Source organism: Panthera onca, chromosome A2 (assembly GCF_046562875.1).
Source record: "Panthera onca isolate mPanOnc1 chromosome A2, mPanOnc1 haplotype 2, whole genome shotgun sequence".
NCBI classification, from domain to species: Eukaryota; Metazoa; Chordata; class Mammalia; order Carnivora; family Felidae; genus Panthera; species Panthera onca.
The window spans coordinates 122,638,236-122,650,339 of record NC_138340.1 but is presented as its reverse complement, the minus strand read 5'-3'; the positions used below and the strand labels follow the sequence as shown (position 1 = coordinate 122,650,339).

Here is a 12,104-nt window from a genome sequence, read left to right as displayed (position 1 = left end):
ACATATGCAACAGATCTTCCCCCAAACATGCACATGAAGCCACAGCAGACGCGTAGTGTAGAGTGATCAACATGTAAACGTTTCTGGTCTAAGCCACTGCAACACAGGGGTGACTGTCACTACACATACATCCCATACGGTCTCTCCTAATACTGTGGCTCACCTGGCCACCACCCCCATTGCTGAGATTCAGAAACCACGCAGTCCCCACTTACCATACAAGTCCGGGTTCTCAATGTCCATTCGCTGCTTCTGAGCTTCAAGAAAAACCTGGTTGTTGATTCCTCTGGCTGCTGAGCCACAATCCAGAAATCTGGCTGGGATTTGAGTGCAGATGTCTGGCTCATCTGCACCAAACCCCAGATCCAAGAGAATCTCCACTGGATCTTTTTCCCAAAATTCCAGCCATTCAGGAATGCTGTGGTAAAAATATGAATATCTTTATCCAGTAACAGTTCATTTAACAAGACCCATTTTTTTTTTCTAGTCACCTCACACACCCAATCTTCTAGAAATTGAATGGAAGAGGAATCTAAATAGGCAAATAGATGGTGCATTTATGAGAACTCACATATACTTACTTAAAGGATAGTCCATCAACCCCATTCAGGGACTGCTTGGCTGTACTTTCTGTGCAAGACCAATGAGTTTATTTATCTGTCTACTTCATAGTAAGCAAATGTTAAGTTAGAGACAGCAGGAAGACTGTGGGACAGAAACCAGAAGCGATGCACTGATAACCACAAAGAAATGGTAGTTCATGGCGATGTGAAAGAAAAAACAAAAACAAAACAAAACTGTGAACAGCAGAACTCAAAAAAGAACGTTTTTAACGAGAATCAGTCTGAGGGCATCCTCAGCTACACAAATCTGCTGAGGGTGTCATTAAATGCAGACTCCAAGGACTGATCTTTACAAATAATAATTTGTAGTCCCTAAAGCGGATTAAAATATATTCTGTATTTGTGTGTGTGTGTGTGTGTGTGTGTGTGTGTGTGTGACTTGGGTGAGAAATAAGAAGTGCTTTCTTCAAATCATTTTACTCAGCTTTGGCACTTAAAATTATAAACTCAGTTCTCTGGAAATTATATTTATGTATACTTACCACTTCCCAATCACTGACCTTCTCCTTGGTAACTGTGCTATTGACCTTTTTTTTAAAAACTCATGGATTACATGGGAAGCAGAACTTTTGAGGAGGTTTCCCTAGGTTTGCCTGGTTCTTTTGTTTCAGGTTTCTGTTTGCCTCTGCTTTACATGCAACACCAAGGAGCTTATTTGAGATAGTTTGGATGATTTACTTTCATGACTTCATCATTTAAATTGGGTTAATTACAATTCATGTATTTAGCCATTCACACATTTAATAACAGCCACCTGTAGTCTCGCTGGGCAGGCCCACTTACCACACATTACTCAACATCACGTTTACACTTTCTTATGTGACATAGAGATCTGGGGCTTTGCCTCCTGATTCGATCAAGGAAGAAAAGATAAGCCAAAAACTCTTACTGTGGGTCTTAAATGGTTCAGCTCAGATATCTTAATCATTGGAAAGAACTGAAGAACTGAGGATACCAATCTCTTGACACCCCCAAATAAAAATGTTTTGAGGGAGAAAAAAAATTCTTGGGAGAAATCTAACTTGTGTATGAAAGATTTAGTCTGTTATCATATTGTCCTCATGGTACAAATATTTATCTTGCCCATTTATACAAATATTTATTGAACATTTGTCATGTTCTAGGCCCTCTGCTAGGCACCCAAGGTGCAAAAAGGAATAAAGACATAGTTCTGCCTTCTAAAGGCTCACAATCTCATGTCTCAGAATGTATTGATTGATTGATTTGTCAGTAAACATTTTTAATATCATTAACTCTTCTTGTTTACATTTAATTATGTAAGAAATACATAAAATATATTCACATTGTCAAAACATTATATTACACATAAAGGTTTCTTTCCCCTTGGCCATTATCCCCACAAATCCTGACTCCCCTCCTACTAAATTTATCTGTATACTTCCATATATTTTTCTATATTACATATATGCTTTATAGTTTTCACTTGTTTGATCTATAAATAGTAGCATACCCTACTGCATATCTTTCTGCATCTTACTTTTTCCCCTCAAAAAGATGACTTGAAGATCGTTCTAAGCTAGTATATATAGTTCTTTCTGCCTATTCCTTTTATCACTGTATAGAATTCTATAAAATGGGTGGGCCATTAGTTTGTTGGACCATTTCCCCATTGGCAGATACTTAGCTTGATCTCCTTGACTCTTTTGCATCGTTCTTGTGAATCAGAGTTTTGAAATCCTTTATTCATTCTCTCATCCATTCATTCAACAGGTTATTTCTCAAATGCCTATTTATAATTTCATGAAATCCACAGCTGTACAGAATGATTTCTCTGGGTGAAAAGTGCCTGGAAATCACATACCTTTGTGGTATACTTGCAGTAGAATGGCAAGAGTTGAAACTGGTCCCTCTAGAAAGGGTGGGAGTTTCTGAAAACGGATGCAGAGATCTACAGTGGGGGAAAATACCAATGATGAGATGTGTTGATTTAGATAGTCCCCTGGGAGATCATTGTGAATCTTTCCCTTCCAGAGCAAACATTTGCATCTCCTCCTCATTTCTAATAATCCCTAATGGCTGCACCTTTGGAGAAGAGAGAGCATGCAGTGGAGAAGATGCTCCTGTTTCCAAGAGCGTTGTGTTACAGAAGGTGTGAGAATTTAAGTGTTAGGTGCCCGCTAGTGCTCATTATAAAGGTGACAGAATGTCTCACTTTTGACAGATGGCAAATCATTGGGGAACCTATCAGGAACACAGCTCGGCTAGGCACCAACTTTCCAAAGAAGTTAGAATTATGTGATGAAAGAGGTACGGCGAGCGGTTACTGAAGTGACTCCCTATTAATTCCCATAACGGTGACGGATTCCATAGTGCATGGTTAACAATCTCTAAATGCTGTCTCCTGTGGCCACCCATATGCAACAGTAACTGGCTCCTCCCCCACCACAAAAACCAATGACACTCTAGCTAAATGGGCCTGCGTTGCAAGTCATTTGAAAGCACTTCCAAACAGAATGAGCCCCTGTTATAATATAGTTCAGTTTTATATTGTTCTGATGTACCACTGATTCATTGAGCCTCAGTTGTAACAGCCAATTGGCACAAAATGGGAATTTATCCAAGAATACAATGTAGATCTCACTTTCCTTGGAAGACCAAGTTATCCTGAATTTTCCTTAGTCCTTGCCCAGATTTTGTCCTTTGCCTCTTTGTTCAATTGCTTCTCTGAGAAGAGAGCAAGAGAAGCAGTTAAGGCTGAGAACATGTATGTTTCTGAATAATAAAGACCCTGATTTTAACAGATGGTTGAACTTGCTGGAAGCCCTGGAGAGAGGCAAAAGATATCCTTTCATTTATTGCCTCACCTCAGTTTGTATTAAGCCTGCCATATTTCTGTTTCATTCGGGGTCTGTAAGCATTACTTTCCTTTATAATGCTCAGCAAAGCCACCCAGAAACTGCCCTGGCCTTGGATCCAGGAGAATCCATGTATAGTCACAGTTCTGATCAAGCCATGAGAGCAGGAGTGAGTCACTGACCTTGGCTTTCATTTTCCTCTTCAACAAAATGAGAAAGTTGTCTGAGAGATTTCTGGGGTCCTTTGTGGCTCTATGACTCTATAAGCAGCAAAAATAATCTGCTAAGAAGGAAAAACTACGACCAAATAGAAAAATTGTGAATTGGTAGGAGTCAGAGGGATATAGTATTGAGTATTTGGTTTTCAACTAGTTGGAATTATCTTGAAACACGCAAGGGTGGCTGAGGCATGGAAGCAGAGTTCTCAAAGTCAAAAAGCTCACCTTCTATACCACTGGCATAGGATACCTACACGAGGGTATTTCTCAGAATCCCCTGAAGGGCTTGCAAAAACACAGATTTCTGAACCCCACCTTGAGATTTTCTGATTCAGAGTGTCTGGGATTGGGCTTGAAAATTTGCAATTCTATTAAGTTCTGAGGTCATGCTGCTGCCACTGTTGAGCACTGCTTTGAGACCTAGTCTCTATTCTCATATTAAGATAATCTTACTGTTTTCTACTTAACATTGGAAATTTTATGTACAGTTAACCCCTGAACAACGTGAGGGTTAAGGGTGCTGACCCCCCGCACAATCAAAACTCCACAAATAACTTTTGGTGTTTTTTTAACGTTTATTTCTCTGTTGTGTTTTTGTGTTTGTTTGGTTTTTGTTTGTTTTGCTTTGTTTTTTGAGAGAGAGAGAGAGAGAGAGAATAGGGGAGGGGCAGAGAGAGGGGGAGAAAAAGAATCCAGAACAGGCTCCATGCTCAGCACACTCAGGTTTGATCTCATGTCAGTAAGATCACGACCTGAGCTGATATCAAGAGTCGGACACTTAAGTGACCCATCCACCCAGGTGCCTCTCCACATAGAACTTTTAACTCCCTTAAAACAGAATTACTTATAGCCTTCTGTTCACCGAAAACCTTACCGATAATAGTCAATTACATATTTTATATGTTATATATAATATATTGTGTTCTTACAATAAAGTAGCCTACAGGAAAAAAAAATGTTATTAAGCAAATCAAAAGCAAAACACATTTACAGTACTGTATTGTATTTAAAAAAAAAATCTGCATGGTGAAATCAGCCAAAGAAAGACAAATACCACATGATTTCATTCATGTGTGTAATTTAAGAAACAACACAAAGAAAAATTTTAAAAATTAAAAGAAATTTAATTTAATTTAATGAAGACAAATTAAATAAAAAACCCAACACACTCTTTAATACAGGGAACAAATTGGTGGTTGCCAAAGTGGAGGTGGGTGCTGGGATGGGGGAAATAGAATTAACAGTACGCTTATCATGACAAGCACTGAGAAATGTATGGAATTGTTGAATCTTTATGTTGTACACCTGAAACCAGCACTGTATGCTAATTATACTTGAATTAAAAAAAAAGTCTGCATATAGGTGGACCCACACAGTTCAAAGCCGTGTTGTTCAAAGGTCAACTGTATTATTGCCCAGCAAATAGCATGGTGACGACTAACATTGACAGTGTGAGAATACAGATGCAACTATTTCATGAACAGGTCCTTCTGAACACTCGTATTACAGTCAAATGTGTTTTATGCATATATTTTAATTAAATCCTCCCTCCAAGCCAGCATTTGTTCGTTTATTGTGCTCACTGCCTCATGACATTTAAAGAACCTCTATTTCTCTCAAGGCTAGTGAAAGTGTTCCAGGTGCTGTGGCTAAACCAGTGACAAAATCCCAAGATCCATGGCATTGTTAAGAAAGCTCCTCACTTCCCTTTCATTTATGAAAACTGTGGCTGTCAGACACTGGAACAGAGTGACACTGACACCTACCTCATGTAGTCCGTCACGGTCATGCACACCATCCCTTGTTCACGCACAGAAACTGCAACAAACAAAAGGGGACATGAGCTTAATCTCCTTTTGTCCCATAGGAGATTTTCTAGTCCTCAGAGAAATTAACATGGGATCGATTTCCATATCCGAGATTGTATGTGCATGAGGTACAAGGCATCTCTGTAGTGAACAAGACAGAATGTAATGAATGGCTAAATTGTGTGATGACCACTTGAAGAAATGTACTTGCTTGGTCGAGAGGGAAGTCAGTGGCAAATGGAGTAGTTGGCCAAGGTTTCATGGAGATACTATCTTGGATTTTTAAGAATGGGTAAAATTTGATGGATGGAAAGAGGTGTTGCCATGCACCAAGAGGGTCTGTAGCAAATGCAAAGCACAGCGATAGGGCTATTCAGAAGGGATCATAGGCTATTTTGGAATACTCTCTCATGGCCCACAAGGTCGAGGAGCAAGGGTGGGGACAGGCAAAAAAAAATACATGAAGGACCCAGCATTTGTTGACCATCTTCCATGCATTTGTATCTCTTAATCCTCACAACACTCTTAAAATTGAGGACCTATCCTTATTTTTCAGATAAGGAAACAGACTCACAGAAGTTGAGTAATGAGCCCTTGATCACACGTTCAAAAGTAGCAGATCCAGGAATTTATCATTACCTTTATTATTGATTATAGCAATAACAGTTACTATTTAACATTAAATAATAAATGAATGAGGCAGTGTGCTAAGCATGTTGCATGCAGCACCTCTTTTAATTCTTACAACATATCAAGGAAATAGGTATTATGAATCTCTCCTTAATAGAGAGCCAAATTGAGGCTCAGAGAGATTAAATAAATTTTCCGTGGCCAGCAGGATATCACAGCTTATTTTTATTTGTTGCTATTGTTGCTTTTCAAAACACCACACTGCCAGCAGAATGTCCTGTAACTTATTTGAAAAGCAGAAAGAGGAGTTTACCTGGAAAACCAGGGAAGATTTTTGAGCAAACAAATTAATGGGAGAGAGAGGATGCGGAAGGTCCATTTGCCTTGTTAGTGGTGCTGAGAGCAGAATAGGAGAGCTGATATTGGGAGGCGGAGGCCCGTTTAGGATGCGTTGTGGTTATGGTAAGCAGGAGTGATGATGTAATGCTGTGGCTGCTGGCTGCCCGGGCAACATTCAGAACTTGGGCTGGTGCTTCCAGAAGTTTACCAACCTTCTCATTTCCTCTCAGGGTGGTTCTCCCGGGTGCTTTCCCGAGTATGAACATGTGACACGTAACATACTGGAAATGTTGCCACTCAGCACTTCCATAAGAAAGTGAAGTTTTTCACCATAAGAAATATAATGCATGTGGGAGAAATTAAAAAAACAACAACAACAAACCTATATGATTGAAACATATGAAAAAAGAGCCTGAAATAATAAGGGCTCTTCAGTGTGGAGCCAGAGTACTTGTTTGGGGAGGAGACTAGAAACAGTTCTCAAGGTATCCACGAACTTGCCTCTGAATGCCAAATTTGATATATGGAGATAACACTTATAGTTTTCATCTGTTGTTACAAGGGCTCAGTGACCCTGCTGGATGGAAAAGGAACATACAGTCTCGGAAGGATAAGGACTCAAGGCATATCACTGAGGTGTGAGTGAACAGTGAGTTCTTAACTAAGCTCAGAATACACAACTACAATTTTGAAAGGTAGTGAGAGTATGGCTGCAATGAATGTCTGCCCTACAAAACAAATGTAACTCAGCCACATAAGTCATATGGGGTGAACAATATAAATCTACTCCATACCTCTCAAGCATTTGGAACCAGGCAGTTGAGAGACTAATGGGACAGTAAGAAACTATTATTCCTTGCCTATTGGAGGGTCTTTTTGGTTTTAGTTCAAGTATAGTTGTTGCTGTTGTTTTCCAGTTTGCTAATTTGCAAGATAAACTTCCTGGGCTTGTCAGGGTTCTTGTTCCCTTTGCCTATATTCAATAAGGAACCTGAACCGAGAGGCACAAGCTGGTAGCCCAGTTCTCCCCAGCACCGAGATTCCTAGAATTTCCTTAAAACTCAGAAGATACAGCAGTATCAATCCCAGATCTCTTCAGGGAGCGATCTGTTGGAGCCCACGTGTTCTGCGATTCTCCGCAGTCTCTCTCTGTCCTGCTTGCTTGGTTCATTAGCAGTTACCTGCCCAGCTCCCGGAAGCACTGGAGTCAGCTACCTCGGACCACAGCAAGAATTTGACACCTAGGGAATGCCATAATGGGACAAATTCCTGTTACCCTGCATTTCCTCAAGCTTCTGTAGGCACCATGCTTGAGGCTGCCCCAGCAGAAAACAAAACACTTATAGATGCGTCTGTATCTACCACGTAAATCCCTACTGGCTACGATCTCCTTAAATCCTTCTTTCTTCTCCAGTTGCTTTGTCTTGATATTTTCTCCAATTTATTTTTCTTTCTAGGATACCCTTATTAGGCTTTTTAAAAACCAGACTCTACTCTTTAAAAGCAACGGTGGATGAAGAAAGAAAGAAAAAGTAAGGTCCTACTCTCCCTAGGTTTTATAAGGGTTGATTTGGAAGAGAATTAAAGCAAGAAAAAGAGTTCTCTGCTCTACTCAATACATCCCATTGCATGGGTTAAACACCGGTTCTGATTCCCTTTTAGATACTTGAGTCTCCAGCCACCCTCCCTACTGTTAGGTGGACTTCTGCCATCTGAAGCAGCAGACATGCACTTAACCCTGCAAAATGTATTACTGGAGAAGATGTAGTGAGATATGCAGAAGGCACTAATTAGCACCTTTATTGGCTTAGAAAGCATTTTTTATTTTGGTTTTCCTAAGCATTTCTGACTGATTCATGGAAGACATTTGGTTCTTTGGAATATCGTCCAATAGACTAATCAAATTACATTTTCACAGGGCTCTAAAATAATAGCATTCTGCAGCTTTCTGTGTATTTAACTCCTGCATGCCCAAGACACTTGGTAGAGGCAGTCAGCGGGGTTGAGTTGTCTCAGTTTGCAAATAATCGCAGTCTATATGCTTACAAAATAAAAGGTTCTTCTTTCTCCCTGACATTCATGCTCAAAAACCTTAAAGCCAACTGTAATGCTTTGCTCTTCCTCACCCATGTATCTGCTTCTTCTCTGGATGCAGTTGACTCCCCCTCTCCATTCCACTGCTGACACACAGCCCACACCCTCATGACATCACCCCGAGTTCATGAGTTCACAACAGCATCTTCCCAAAGGGGGCAGGATAAACACTGGAATTTGTCATTTCTCTTCTCAGAAATCATGCATAACTCACTAGTGTAGAGATAGCACGTTTGTAACACGTGGACTTCAATTCCCCAGCACTGCACCTGTGGCAGCCATCACTAACTATTCATGACCAAAGATACGGTCCCCAAATCCTACACAATACAGACCCCAATTACAACTACCTCTCCTTTGGAACCTGAGATGATCTTAACACATCAAGTGTGATTCCTTCTTTCTGGATTTTAAGGCATTTATAACCTGATAACACCTTTTTTACCAGAAAAAATTTCCACCTTTGCTCCCCAGCATGAAACCATTTCTCTAATCTGACCACCTTTTCTATGTTTTCCTGCACACATTTGGTTTTCTTTTCATTCCGTGCCTTTGTTCAAGCTCCTTGAACCAAGTGGCATTGTCTTCCTTTGCCTCTTTGTTTTCTTCAAAAACATATTGCTCTTTGACTAGCCCAAGTCTCTCTTCCTTGAAAATTTCCCAATATGACTCACATCAGCTTCATTATGGACCAGTTTTACTAAGATCTTTTGTTGACTAGCTTTGGGGAAATCAGATGTGTTAGAGATAATTCCTACCTCAGTGGGATTTACAATTTTGTCAGTGAGTCCTCTCCCTAATAATTGGAGGCAGCACCAAGTGCCATACAGGCAGAACCCTTCATGGATGTGACCGGTGTTCAGACAAAAAATTGAGTCTTTTAATGCAGATGTCAGGAAGGGCCTTATAGAGAATACGGGACCTGAATCAGGACTTAAAAGAAGGGCAAGAGGAGAACAGAACAGGAAAGATTTTAGGACAGGAGGAATTAGATGAAGAAAGATAAAGAATTAGGATGGCAATGAGAGGGGCTGAGACGAGAGGGTCTTGTGAAAAGCTGGCCCAGGTTGTTTTCAGATTGCAATGGTCCTGGGAAGTCAGAGTAATATAAGTAAGAGCAGGAGCCATGCATTCTACATCTTTGCATTCTCCCCTAACTCAGTTCTTTGCTCTAAGTGCTTTTGTTTGATAAGCATTAGGGAGTATCTATTATGTTTAACTGGATTTACATTGACCTCATCTTATAGACCACAGGCTTTAGAATTTGACTCTGTAAGTTCTTATTTAATGAGTTCCTTCTGGAAAGGTGTAAGTTTATGCTTCAAAGATTTCTCTGGGGATTGGAGAAGTATCTAAATATTAAAAGGACAAATGAATTAACCACCCATCAAGTAATCGATGGTTCCAAGCAGATCTTTGACAAAAACTGTTTCTTTGCTGTAGGAGTTGGTTCTGGTTTTTTTTTCTTTTTTTCTTTTTCCCTCGCAGTTATTCTTGACTGTTTTGGTAAACAAGTGTACATTATATAATGTGGCACACGCATCAGTGTAGGTGTCTGTCCCCACAGGATAACGCCAATGCACTCTAACAGGGCGACGGTGCTGATGTCTAATTTGTTCTTCAGTGGTGGGAATGGGTTTACCAGAAACTAGCTCCTCTCCCCAGACTTTCTTATACACAGTTTTAATATGGAATCTGGGATTAAGAATGAGTCAGAAACCTGAGAAGAGAGACCTTAACAGTCATAACCATGTTTCTTTAGCACCCCAACTGACCCCAAAGAGGTTCTGAATGTCCTATTGTGTTTGTGGCTATAAGAAGGCAGGCCCATAGATCCTCACTGAGGGAAAACTGAGAATCAAACTTGTGTTTGTGTGCGCAGTTGGTGACCACGAAGAGGGGTTGATCTTCACCATCGGTGGAGGTTCTCAGACAGAAAAAAGACAAAAAAAATTGGGGGATTTCCATAAGGGTGTTCCCTGTAAGTTATCCATGTGCCTTGAGCAGACAATGCTCTGGAGATACTTAAAAAGAAGACTGCCAGACCCCTTAGCTAAAATGCCCAAATATTTGTCAGAAGACAGGGCAGACAGTGAGAGACCATTCTTCGTGAAGTGCTTTAATGAGACTTGGGAGGCAAGCAGCCAGCCTATCTTCATGTGGCTTTCCAGAGGAATTATTTGATGTGTCTTTTTTACTTTCAGATCCAGATATGGTTATTTTACGTTTCCGTAGATACTCGCTTGACTTCAAAAATTAGTTTTACTCTAAGACTTTTAAATTCTGGAGGACTGTGTTGTGGCTCTGAAGGCTGATGCACAAGAGCCAGAAGACCTGGAGAGAGAAGTAAATGTCGGTGACATTAGCCATGATGCTCACACTTTGATTTTTCTGGCAAGGACATTGATGCAGGGCTTTCCTCCCAGGGGTTTCCATGCATAGCACATATAGTAACAGTAAATCGAACCAGTCCTCTGGAGAGGCAACATGGCTACAGAGTCAGACAGATCCAAATTCAAATCTTGACCCTCCTGTCTACTGACTGGGCTACTTTGGGCAAGTTACTTAACCTTTCTGAGTCTCATTTTCTTCCTTGCAAAAGTTAGTCATGGTAATATTTACCTCAGAAGATGGTTGGGGAAAATGAGATAGCTTATGTAAAGTACCTAGCTGTGTGGCCTTCACATGTATTCATTTCTTTCCCCTCCCGGTTCTACTGATAAAGAGACGGAAGTGCCAAGGGCTAATGGCTTCACCTGGCGTAATGGTGTTCAACACGATGTGAAATGGGCCAGTCAGATTCCAGGTTAATAAAAATGAGACTTTGGGTAGACAAAGAGCAGCAGGAAAGCCCAAGAGTCACCATAAGAGGACAACACCCCATCTTGGTCATCTCAAAATTCAGAAGGAATTCAGCAATAGGTCCACTGAAGCCTTATGCCATCCCCTGTCCCATTTTATTTGGGGCTCAGTTTGAGACCTAGAGGCCCACCTGACTTCTCTGGGAGTCACTGGGTCACCTATAAGATGAGCAGGCACTTGAATCTTATTCCTACTTCAAAGTATAAAAGCCTCAGGGGTGACCAATGAAGGAAACAGCCTTAAAATAAATTCTACTTGTAGTGAGTTGAATTTAATTTCCGTATCTGATCTCTCATTTTAGAATGTGTTCTTTATTTGGAAATAGGGTTTTTGTAGATACAATTAGTAAAGATGAGGTCATACTGGATTAGGGTGGGTCCTAAGTGCAATGACTAATGTCCTTAAAAAAAGAGAAAAGAAGACCCACAGGGAAAAGTGGCCATGCGGGTATGGAGGCAGAGAATGGAAAGGATGTCACCACAAGCCAAGAAATGTCAAGGATTTCTGGGAGTCACCTAAAGTTAGGAAGGGGCAAGGGAGGATTCCTCTCTTGAACCTTTAGAGAGAGAATGACCTTGGCTGACACACCTTGATTTCAGACTTCAGCCTTTAGAACTTTGAGACAATAAATTTCTGTTTGAGGCTGTCAGGTGTGTGGTAATTTGTTAGAGCTGCCCCAGGAACTAATGTACCACTCTGCATCATACTAGGATT

At 40.6% G+C, this 12,104-nt stretch overlaps 1 protein-coding gene across 2 annotated transcripts in view; it reads right to left on the bottom strand.

Moving 5' to 3' along the window:
• ITPRID1 (ITPR interacting domain containing 1) overlaps window positions 1-12,104 on the bottom strand; it is a 107,799-nt gene that overhangs the window by 61,497 nt on the left and 34,198 nt on the right. For both annotated transcript variants that reach the window (XM_081795052.1, XM_060632848.3), the window contains exons 5-7: window positions 5,424-5,475; window positions 2,446-2,532; window positions 216-418 (exon numbers count right to left, since the gene is read on the bottom strand). In XM_081795052.1, coding sequence (XP_081651178.1) covers window positions 216-418; window positions 2,446-2,532; window positions 5,424-5,475 — 342 coding nt within the window. The remainder of the gene's footprint in view (window positions 1-215; window positions 419-2,445; window positions 2,533-5,423; window positions 5,476-12,104) is intronic.